At 42.7% G+C, this 12,281-nt stretch overlaps 1 protein-coding gene across 1 annotated transcript in view; it reads left to right on the top strand.

Annotated features, from left to right (window-relative positions):
• Positions 1–2,220: 2,220 nt before the first annotated feature.
• The window catches only part of PATL1 (PAT1 homolog 1, processing body mRNA decay factor), a 32,400-nt gene continuing 22,339 nt past the window's right edge, over positions 2,221–12,281 (top strand). Inside the window, exons 1-5 of the mRNA XM_037060464.1 lie at positions 2,221–2,561; positions 4,371–4,482; positions 10,860–11,074; positions 11,360–11,440; positions 12,035–12,229. Coding sequence (XP_036916359.1) covers positions 2,547–2,561; positions 4,371–4,482; positions 10,860–11,074; positions 11,360–11,440; positions 12,035–12,229 — 618 coding nt within the window. The 5' untranslated portion in view covers positions 2,221–2,546. The remainder of the gene's footprint in view (positions 2,562–4,370; positions 4,483–10,859; positions 11,075–11,359; positions 11,441–12,034; positions 12,230–12,281) is intronic.

The raw sequence follows: 12,281 nt of genomic DNA, 5'->3' as shown, positions 1-12,281 counted from the left end.
AGTTCAGAAAAGGGACACTGGCCTCTGCCTGCCTTTCTGTCTGGGAGAAAGCTCTCCCCCAGCTCTCGCCTTGATGCCAGACACTTCTGTTCCTACCTATATGCCACTGGTGCCTTTTGAACTGCTACCCTGGTGCTGGAGCTCAAAGGAAGTGAGTCTGAGTGAGTCCATGTGTGGATTCTTTAAGAGGAACTACTGGGGACTCCAGAAGTTTCTTCCATCAACTCAATCCCTGCTGGTTTTTGCAGCCGAAAGTTAAGGGGACACAACTTCCTGGCACTGGAACCCTGGGCTGGGGGACCTGGTATGGGTCTGGGACTCCTCATTCCCAAGATATGCTTCCTGAATTTTTATCCACCACACATGGAGGTGGGACCAGCCCATTCCGCATCTATGCTCCTACCAGTCTGGATGGATGTGGTTTCTTAATTCTGTAGCTGTCAGACTTCCATTCCACTTGATTTCTGAGGGTTCTGAGTGACGGCTGTTCTATCACTTAGATATAATGTTGATGTAGTGTGCGATGAGGTGAGCCTGTTGACCTATGCAGCTATCTCGAGCAGAAGTAAAAATTTCTGATTTCTATCATCATGATCAGAAAACAATCTGCAGCATCAAGAATCAGCTAACTCTTTCTGTAAAGGGCCAGATACAGCAAAGATCTTGGGTTTTGCTGCCTAAATGGTCTCCATTCAACTCTACCTTTTTTGCCCTAAAGCAATCAAAAACAATATGTAACTAAGTGAGCATGGCTGTATGCCAACAAAACTTGACTTACGAAAACAGGCAGCTGGACAGATCTGGCCAAGGGCCATAGTTCGCTTTGGTTCACAAGGCACCAATTCTTCCATCATTGTTAAGACCTGCTGTTACCTAGCACAAGAAGTTTTGTAATGTTCCATGCATGCTTGACAATTATCTTATCCTTGGCCTGCTCCACCTCTTTAAAGTGCAGGCCTGGCCCATGTAAACATTTGCTTTCGTGAAATTGTCACAGGTTAAGAGACTGGGTGTTTGGTATCAGCCAGCCCTCAGTTGCCAGCTTTAACATTTGCTATTGGGTGGTTTGGGACAAATTATTTAATGTCTCTAACCTTCAGGTTCTTCATCTACAAAGTAGAAAAATAACAGTACCTACCTCATGGGATTTGCATTAGGGAAGATAAGATTTGATAATCCATATTATCAAACTATTATGAAGGACCTAGCAGAGTGCCAGGGAGACTTCGATCATGATCGTGGGTACTGGCATTATCTTGCCATTGAATCACTACTCTGTGAGGCAAGTATCATTAAACCCATTTTACAAAGACATTAAGGCTCAGACAAACTTAAATAGCTTGCCCAAAACTGATAGTAACACAAAGCACTGATTCACACCCAGAACTTTTATTTCCAATCCAAAGTTTCCAGCACTCAGGCTCTGGTTAATCCAATCACACTAAGAGGGAAAAGATTTACAGTACGCTGCTCCAAGGCAAGGCTCACTTTAAGATTGGCAGAGAAAGGAGTTATGAAAGCCCAAGAATTCATTCTTGGCTGTGCTAGTCCTTGGGAGGAAAGGCATAATTCCCGGAGTTCTAAGACTGAAAGGGTACGGGAGATACTAGAGGATGTTACAAACTAGATTTCTGGAACCAGAAAAGTTTTATAACCTGAACACTCTTTTCCTACTTTGATCCGATTCTAAGGAGGTGGTGTCAACCAGCGGCGCACCCAGGGTGGCACTTCTCCGCCTCAGTGACCTTGCTGTCCGGGGCTGTGCTACCGTTTTTTGGCTCTCCACCTCCACGTGCCTGGGGCGCTTGGCGCCTGCCTACAATCACCCTGCCTGAACCTCTCGGAACCTGCCTTCGGCTTTTTAAAAGGAGACCGCCATCGCCACTTTGAGACACATAAATCACAGCCCTGACATGCTGTTGATTCAGCAGGTGACCCTCCACTGATAGTAGCGACGAATTCAGCACCTTTGGATGACCTGAATTTCTCAATTTTTTTCCCTCCACTAGGCAAACGTCGTATACATGTGAGGACTGCCGGGCAGCCCGAAGACCGTGTGGAGCGCTGGACAAACAGCTCAGGAATCTCCATTTCTCCCAGGTCGGACAGCCTGGAACTCTCCAAAGCCATACCCTGTGACAATCACGAGGGTTTGGCTCCGCCCCGATGGTGACGGAAAACTCGTGACTCTGACACGAGCGCCGGGCAAACTCAGAGAAAGCAGGGGCGGGGTTGCAAGTCGGAACCCGAAGAAGCCCCGGACTAGCGGCGCGTGCGCACACTTACGCCATGGGACCTACTTCCCGCCGCTGAGACTAGGAAGCGGAACGCCAAATCTGTCCCCGCGCAGACGCCGGCGGCGGCTCTGAGCCGGGTGGCCGCCCTCCCTGAGGCGCGCCTGCGCACGTTCCCACGCACGCTCCGGCGTACGGCGGCGGCCAGGGGTCGCGAGCCGGTGGAGGACCCGCGCGCGGAGGAGCCGGCGAGTCAACTCTTCTTCCCTCCCTTCCCCACTCCCCTCCCCGCTCCCTCCCCCCTCCCCAAGAATGTTCCGCTACGAGGTGAGCAGTTGCGACCGGAAATGGCCCCTCCCTCCCTTTGGTGCCCCTTTTCTTTACTTATACCCTGTGCTTCTGTCCCGCGCTCCTAGGGGGGAGGGGACGGGTGATGTGAACCCCGGGACCCAGAGGAACGCATCGGGCCTGGAGTCTTGGGTTTATCTGAGAGCCGTGAGCAGGCTTTAGGGGGAGGCACTGTCCTATTAGTTGTCGCTGGGGGTAGTTGGCCTCTGTTTTGAGGTGGGGAGGGCCCGTTAAGTGCCTTACCCAGACCACCCGCCAGCCCCACCCTAGGAGGAGCCAGGAAGAGAAGGTCTTGCACCCACCTGGTGGCTCTTCCTGAGGAAGAGTCACTGGGGAAAGCCCAGAGATAGGTTTCCCGCCCTGGATCCGGAGCCACATTCTCTCCAGTTACACACACCCATACACACAGGCAGCCATCCGGTCAGTGTGACCGGGCCTCGTCCTTTGACTGGGTCCGTAGGCTGTTTACTAAAGAGGCCTCGGAGTTGGGAGGGGGCGTGTCCAACAGAAGTTTCTTCTGGCCCAGTCGGGGGAGACATGGGTTTTTGGTGGTGTTCCCGGTAATGTAGCAATAATCGAGAGCCCTGAACATGGCACTGATTCACTGTGTGATCTTGAGGGACTCATAATTTCTGGACGTAGGGCCTGCTCTCGATAATCCCTGAGCGTCTTTCCAATTTAAAAAACCAGTGATTTGGTTACGTAGATCTTTGTTATTGGGGAAGGAGTGCAGCTGGATGTTGCCTACCTGCTTTGTGTGCGTTTGGGAGGGTTTGAGGTGGGCAAAGTGGCCCTTCGGCCTCACCTTTGTGTGGGAACAGCCTAGCTAAGAGGTGGCCAGGCAAGGTGTATCACAGCCCTGCCTTCGGATTGTAGATCTTTGGAAAGTTATGGATGCCTAACTTGATACGTGACAGGAAATGGCTTAAGACCAAACTCACTTCACGTAAACGTAGAGAGGTGATGAGAAGCGGTAAGCAGTTGCCAAAAGAAAACAAAACTTAAGAAATCCGTTAGAAACTGAAGTGGAACGAAGAACTGTAAAATAGAACCCACCTAGGTTGTTATGGTAATACCTGGCTTTGTTCAGCAATCCACAATCTTTAAATCTGTGCCTCATTTGATCCTCTTAACTGGGGAAGGTGGTGTGCCTGTTTTACCACTTCTGAGACTAGAGCCTAACAAAGCCTGAGGCACAATGGGTGCTCAAGAGGTATTTAATGAATTGATTGCTGCAAATGACTTGCCCAAGTTCACACCATGAGAGTTTGCTTAATTGTGTTTGAAAAGTTCAGCTTTAGTTTTATGACCAGAGTTTGGGCCTGTAAGGAAACAGAAGGGGGAAAAGATGGAAAATGAAGAGAAGGCTTTAAAAGGGAATAAGAGAATAGTTGACAACATGACATGAATATGGGGAAGATGAAAATTTTGTTGAAAAATGCACTAACACTCAGGTGAAATAGTAAAGAATGCATTTTCATCTGTTATTACTGTTAACCAGTGATGCAAAGGAAGTTGGCGTACCATGAAGAAATGTTATTGGATTCCTGATAGAGAAATGGAATGTTTGGGGGGAAAGGTTAAATGAAATAAGGAATAGGAAAGAGAAACTGAAAGAAAAGAAGATACTGACATTTTCTAATGTTTGGGGAAATTGGAGAATTAAAAGTGCCATCTTTACAAAATCATAATGAAGCTGTTATGCTGGTTGGGAAGACAAGATGAATATCTTCAGAACATTTTATGGTGAGGTTGTGAACTTCATGAATAGCTTTTCTTTTTTTTTAGTCTTTGGAGGATTGTCCTCTGGATGAAGATGAGGATGCATTTCAGGGCCTGGGAGAGGAAGATGAAGAGATTGATCAGTTCAATGATGATACGTTTGGGTCAGGTGCAGTTGGTAAGTGACATCTTATACATCATACTGATTTCTTGCTGTTTTCAGATGCTCTCCTTTCTAAATGTTTTGTCTTAGTAGAACCTCAGTCACTGATTTAGCAAAATATTCCACTCCTGGTCTTAGAATAGTCTGGTTTTGACTGGAAGCATCTACCTTTCTCTGGGCCTCTTTTGCCTCACTTGTGAAACCAGGTGTTCTTCAAGTCTGGTCTCTGCCAGCTGTGTGATATATTGCTCTAGGTTGACACTGTAAGGAATTCAAATGGTGAGAGAAGTAGACATCTGACAAACATTTAAAATTGTCTTAGAAGAGAGAAATTTTTATTTGTGGAACATATAACTTGAGGAAAACTAGTAAGCTAGGAAGAAACTCAGATGCTGATATGTGTGTTAAAATTCAGTTGGTCAGTAGTATATATTATATTCCCCTGCTATTGTCTTTTACTATGTTCTCATAAAATAGAAATCCTTTTTGTTCCAAGAATTTTAATGATAGAAAATTTCCCTAAGTGAGAATAAGATGAAATTTTCCTATCTATGGATATAGGTAAAAATTCTAGGAGTTGGAAACGGTAATAAAAAGTAAAAGAACCAACCTGTTCTTAGAAGTCACAAAGTTATTATTACTGAAATGGGAAATTTAGAGAGCTAGTTTACATGATAAAGTGTGAGAATTATAGATCGTAGGGCAAGTACACTAATCAGTTAAAATTAAACTCTATTTAAATAATGAATAGGTTAAGGTTAACTGCAAATACTTTTGCTTTGTTGATATTGAAAACAGCAACAACTTTTTTGCTGGGATATGTAGGATATGTGTGATTTCTTTGGAATCAAGCATTTCTGTCTATGCAACAAATTCAAAGTTAAGTAATAAGGAGAAATTTAACAGTAGTGTGTAGTCCCAAGATGTTGAATCTCAAAAAGAGGTGTTTCTTTTTTGTTTAGTTTTGTTTTTTTAGATTTTCTTTTTAGAGGGGAAGGGAGGGAGATAGAGAGGGAGAGAAACATCATGCTCAGTGGCCTCTTGCACACCAACATCTGGAGACCTGGCTCGCAACCCAGACATGTGCCCTGACCGGGAATTGAACTGGTGACCCCCTGGTTTGTGGGACAATACCCAACCCCCTGAGCCACACCAGTAGGGGCCCAAAAGAGGTCCTAACAATGATACAATGATTACTGGTTTTGCAGTGACCTAAACAGCTTAAATTTATTGAAGCTTAGACTGAGTTGAACGAACCAGCAAAAATGAAAGAGTATACTATTGTCAGTCAGGGTTTGCAAAATTCTGTGCCGGGCTCAAAACGCCACTCTTTGGAGCAGCAAGAGAAGTGTTTCAGGTAGAATGATAGACTCATTACAGAAGGGAACCAAAGACCTTTTGGATTATAGCCATAGTTTAGGAGATGAGATCGGCCACAGACCGTGACATGATCTAAGATGCTGTTCTCTCTCCATGGAGATCACAGGCAAAAGCAATAGAATAGAATTACAAAAGCGGGTAACTGGTGTGCATGGTAAATTGTATTTAGAAGTTCATTTATTAATAACTCATAGAATACAATGGAACCTACAAACATCGTGTGCTTGTTTCTAGAACTCTTTTTTCTCTTAAAATAGTGTACTGAATCTTACTTTTTTTTTTAATCCTTATGGATATGTTCATTGATTTGAGAGAGAGGGTGAGAGAGAAACATCAAATGTGAGAGAGCAAAACTGACCAGTTACCTCCTATATGTGCCCCCAACCAGGGATGGAACCCCCCTCAACCATGGCTCAAACCTGCAGCCTTTTGGTATGTGGGACAACATTCCAACCAACTGAGCCGTCTGGCCAGGGCCTGAATCTTACCATTTGTCAGCAGGTTCCTCAGTATTAAAATGAGGTTGATGAAATTGATGAACTCAGCATAGTAGTTGTCCTGTTTTGAACCTGGGCAGAGAAGGAATAGTCCTGCCTTCTCATTGACTTCCAGAGTGCTGTGGACAGTCTTTTTTTCTGACTTTCTGTATTCCTCACAAGAGGAATACAGAAAGTATTTCCCCTCGCAAGGGGAAAATATTGCCCGAAAAGGATGCTGGCTTTTACAGAGCTAAATTTTATGTGGTAGAAAGAAAAGTACATGCACAATGAAAAAGCCCCTGGGGTTACATAGAAAAGAACAGGCAGTGACAAGCAAAGCCGGTAAAGTAGCCCGTGGTTAGCCCACTTTGCACCCTGAGGTGCAGGAGCGATTAAGGAGGGTTTCTTGGTTAACAAAGTTCATAATAAAAAACATTGCAGATGCGAGCCCTTTCCATTTTGTGTAATGTACTTGAATTGTAAAATTAAAATCTTAATTCCTCATACCATCTCTTTATCTTCATAACTTTTTGATCTAAATACTACAAGGGCTTATAAAAGGGAAATTGCTTTCTAAGTCTTCCTGTGTCTTGCTTAATACACCTCTGCAAGTAGATACACAGCTGGTGCAGAGAATTTAAACCGGGAGATAAAATGTCAGGCCTTTGTCACGTGCTTTGGTTTGATGATTTCTAATTCAAGGAGTGAGTGTCTTGAATGAAACCTGTTAATACAGTAGTTATTTTAAGTTGCTGGCTACCTCGATGTCACCTTCCCTTAAACTAGTCACTGTCTTCTGCATGGAAAAATGTTTGCTTCCTCATGGAGCCATAAATGGGCCACAGTAATCTCAATTCATTCTCTAAAAATAAATGCTTGCACTTACAAGATGCTTATTATGTGCTAGACACCATTCTAAATGTTTTATATATAACCCTCACAGCAACCTTGTGAAGTAGGTACTGCTATTATCCTCATTTTAACAAATGAGGAAGGGGGAAAATGAGGAAGGAAAGTGACAGAGAGATTAAGTAACTATAAATGGAATCAGTGCAAACCACCAGTTAAAGCGGCCTTTGGGGAATATTTGGGCAGCTCCCGCCTCTACATGGAAGGACTCCACATTCTTCCTGCTTTTATTGGTAGCTGCTCTAATAGTTAGGGACTGAGAATGCCTTAAAGTTAAATCACCTGTACTTCCTAATCAGTTTTATTTAAAAATATCTCTGAGCCCTGGCCAGTGTGGCTTGGCCAGAGCGTCGTCCATACACCAAAAGGTGCGGGTTTGATCCCCTATCATGTCACGTATGGGAGGCAACCAGTCAGTGTCTCTCTCACACTGGTGTTTCTCTCTCTTCCCCTTCATTTCTCTGGTATTCTCTTGCCTGCTGCTCGTCATTTTGGCCAATGTGGATTGAGGTCCAGTATTGGCACATCTGAATAGCTATATGTTTAGGTCGTCTGAAAAGGCACACAGCGAAAGCATCCTCTTACAAGGTTTGGCATCTCTGGCATTGCTTCAGCTGGTTTTTCACAAGAGCACGTAAAACCTGAGACGATGAGGATGGTGTTCATGGCGCAGATTCTTTTGCTCACGTGTTTGAAGAAGTAACAATTCACAACAGCCATCCTCACAGAATGTGGCTGTTTAACCAGTGTTTTTAAAATGTAATTGTTAAGGACTAGTAGACTTCCTTTCAATTAGGATCTGGTAAAGTTAGTAAAGATAAATATGGAAGCAGTGAATGAAAACAATGCAAATCAGAACACTGCATTGAAATCAGCCCATTAACAAATTAACTTACTAAATTTGGAAAATAAATATAAAAACATTCCTTTTTCAGGATTATATACACCCCTTTTTTGGCATTTGCTGAATTAGTAAAATTATAAAAAAAGAAAATATCCTTTAAAAATTTTCTCAGCTTACTCTTCCTTAGCAAAGATGCCATAAGTATTAATGTCACAATTGATTTTGTAAAGATTTTTATTTATTTGTTTTTAGAGAGGGGAAGGGAGGGAGAGAGAGAGAGAGAGAGACACATCAATGTGTGGTTTCCTCTTGAGCACCCCTACTGGGGACCTGGCCTGCAACCAAGGCATGTGCCCTGACTGGGAATTGAACCAGCAACCCTTTGGTTCACAGGCTGGCACTCAGTCCACTGAGCCACACCAGCCAGGGGACAACTGATTTTTAATTACACAATTTTTTCAAGAATTTTTTTGCTGATAACATTATTTAAATTAATATTTAATTTTCATATAACATGGATTTTTCTCTTTACCACGAGTAGTACATTTATAGCTTCTGCAGTACCCAAAGACCAGGCAATGTGGTTCTAATCATACCAACTTACAAATTTGAAAGTCCCACTTCCCTCAGTTTTGGGACTAGTGTTACATCATACATTGTTATGCAGTAAAAATAGCAAATTCTAAATGTTTATAATCTAACCCTGAAAGGGACTTAACCTGCTTAAGTATTTGCTTAAGTGTATAATATTCATTATAGTATTAATCATTATATTGAGAATTTGCAAATAATCTAAATTGCCATCAGTAGGGAAAAGCTAAATTAGTTTGTCAGTAGAATAGAATCTTATATAAAAATTAAGAAGAATGAATTAATATTATCAGTAGTTACCTGTGTGTGCATGCATGAAAAGATGTCCAAGCTATATCACTTAAGTAAAAAATAAGTTAAAACTTTATAGTTTGCAATATAAAAAATTTAGCATACATATGGAACTGTGGGAAACTTCTAAAGTGCATTTTGTGTGATGTAACCATGGATTTTTTTTTGTAAGCAGAAAAAAGAATAAAGATAATTTTAACAAGTCTCAAATGAGCCCTATCTATTACACCCTATGTATCAGACATCTTTTTTCTTCTCCTTTCTTCTAGTAAGGCATATGGGAAAATTATATGGAGAGAATTGTTATTAAAGACACTTTTTGAGAACTCTTTGTTTCTGTGTTAGTCGTAAAGGGAATTCACTTGTTATTTCTCTGTTGAATTTTATTGAACATACAAAACAAAATTAAAATCAGAATAAAATATATAACATATAAAAGAATACCTGGGTGTTTTGTGGTTTAGAAAGCAGTGCATGTTTAAATGAGGTGAAGGTAGAATTAAAATAAAAAGGTTATTTAGGGAAAGCTTCAATCAAGAGAGAAAGGTGGCTGCATTTGAATGCTTAGAGGAGCAAAATAGTGAGTATGGTTTTTATAGTGGAAGCGGAATACGGTGATGAGATCGAGGAGCTCTGGGAAGAGAGAGTGATGGAAGTAGGTACAGCTTTAGAGAAGCTGACAAAGGGTTCCGAAGACACCTGTCTGTGCTGTTGCAGGACTCAGAAACAATCCTGTGTCAGCATGAGGAAAAACGAGACAGCAACCTGGTGCCAGTGCTACAGACGGGATAGTAGCGTACAGGGATTGCAGACATAACTAAAACAGGAGAGGAGCTGACCCGGGTCCAGTTCACCATCACCTTTGCCCTGGCATACTGCAGTAGCCACCTAGCAGTCCTCCATGCTTCCAAGGTTGCTGCCCCCAGTCTGCTTTCAACACAGCAGCCAGAGGGATTCTCAGAAAGTCAGGCCACATGAAAATCTTCCGTGGCCCCTCATTTCTGTCCAAGTGGCCCGGGAGGCCCTAAAGCTGCTCCCTCGACTATCTGCCTCTTTGACCTCCTCTTCTTTTATCTCCCCCTTGATCTTTGCAGTCCAAACACGGTTCTTTCTGTTTCTCAGAATCATCAGTCTCCATCCTGTGGCCTTTACACTGACTCCCTCACCATGGAACACTTCTCCCAGATACCAGCATGGCTAGCTAGCTTGCTCTTGAATCCTTTCCTCAGGTGTTACCCTCTCAGTGACACGTACCTCCAACCATCCTATATTTAAAGTTTTCGGTCTGCCTCTCTTCCTCCATATTCCTGTAGTATTGCATCTTCCAATGTAGTATCCAATTTACTTATTTACTGTGTTTATTGTCTATTATCTATCTCTTCCCTGCTTAAAAGAAAACCCTGGGAGGGCAGGGATCCTTGTCCATTTGGTACAATCATGTATCCCGTGCATCAAAAACAGGGCTTGTCACGTAACAGAGTCCCAACAAATACTGAATGAAATGAATAGATTAAAAAACTTGTAAAGATGAAAGAAGTTGTATGTTAGTGCAATGAGTTTTAACCTTCCTTTAAATTTTTTGCCTGAAATGTCATAGAAACTCAAGATCAACAGTTTCAAAATTGGTTTCAGAATATAGTTTAGATACCATTGATAATATACTATGCTACTACTCTAAATGCTTGAATTTTATTCCTGCTATGATGTTATTCTTAAAATGAAAAGCCCACTGTATTATGCCCCATAGTTTATTAAACTTTACTTCATGTGTCCAAGTAGAAATTTAACTTTCCACCTATCTTCTGGAGTTGGAATTATTCACTTAGTTAAAGGAAGAATTTTATAAAACTTACTAGTTTGAGTATAAACTGAATTTCATTTTTGTGATTTCCTTATAGATGATGATTGGCAGGAAGCACATGAACGACTGGCTGAATTGGAAGAGAAGCTACCGGTAGCAGTCAATGAACAAACAGGAAATGGGGAAAGGGATGAGATGGACTTGTTGGGTGACCATGAGAACCTGGCCGAAAGGCTCAGTAAGATGGTGATTGAAAATGAACTAGAGGACCCAGCCATCATGAGGGCGGTGCAGACCAGGCCTGCTTTGCAAGTGAGTCAGTTACTCTGAGCGCTGTAGTAGATTAAGTGAAATATTGGCTTTGCCATTGTATTTCATCTACTGTCATGAGAGAATTACATGTGCTGTAGAAAGTTGTTTAATATAATTCCTGATAACAAGTCTAGCAATGAAGGTGAAGAATAATTTATACTCTGGAACACTGTCATTTCTTATTCTCAAGTAGTTGAGCCTCTTTGGGAGCCTTGTGCACTAAAAGCAGGTGTGTCACACAGAGCCCTCGGTGTTCCAGACTTAGCATGTTTCCTTTCTCGTTAGCCCCAACCAGGAAGTCTCAATTCCAGCATCTGGGATGGATCTGAAGTTCTGAGGCGAATTCGAGGGCCACTCCTTGCTCAGGTATTAAACATTTTCTCTTTGTGTAAAATTCCTAACACGTGAAAACTGCACGTTGGGCTCCTGTTGTCATCCTTTCCACTCAGAGACGTATGTCGTTGCATATCATTGGTCAGTTTTGTATTAATTGCTTCACCCAGCACTCACAGTTGCACCTCTTGATTGCGCCCGGTCTTGGCCTCTGGGGCAGTGCTCACTCGGCTGCTCTTTACTCTGAGTGGAGCCGTTGTTACTCAACTTTGTCAGCCTACAATTTAAATTACTTAAGTTATTTCTAGGCAGATCTGTGAGGCTGGAGAACAGATCAGTGTATGCTAGTGTTTGGGGGTGCTGGGAGGGCTCGACTACAAAGCCACAGTACAGAGGAAGTTTGAGGAGTGATGAAACTGTCCTGTGTCTTGATTGTGGTAGTAGATTTATGACTCTGCATTTATTAAAGCTCAGACAACTGTACACCAAAGAGAGTAAATTTTACTGGGTATGAAATAAAGTTAAATTACAATTTTAAAAATGACTTCTCAAGGTATTTTTGGCATGTGTAGAGACTTTTAAAACATTTCAAGTGAGCTAATTTTTTTTTACTACTTCCTTAATTAGGAAATGCCTACAGTGTCTGTGTTAGAATATGCCTTGCCTCAGAGGCCCCCACAGGGCCCAGAAGATGATCGGGACCTTTCCGAGCGGGCATTACCGAGGCGGTCAACTTCACCTGTCATCGGGAGTCCTCCTGTTAGAGCCGTCCCTATAGGCACCCCACCTAAGCAGATGGCTGTGACCGGCTTCAACCAACAGGTACCTCTCATTAACAGGCACTCAGCCCAGGATATTGGGAATCTGGGCAAAA

This window comes from Sturnira hondurensis, unplaced genomic scaffold, assembly GCF_014824575.4.
Source record: "Sturnira hondurensis isolate 20B ecotype Veracruz unplaced genomic scaffold, ASM1482457v3 Scaffold0011880, whole genome shotgun sequence".
NCBI classification, from domain to species: Eukaryota; Metazoa; Chordata; class Mammalia; order Chiroptera; family Phyllostomidae; genus Sturnira; species Sturnira hondurensis.
This window is presented reverse-complemented; position numbering and strand designations above follow the sequence as displayed.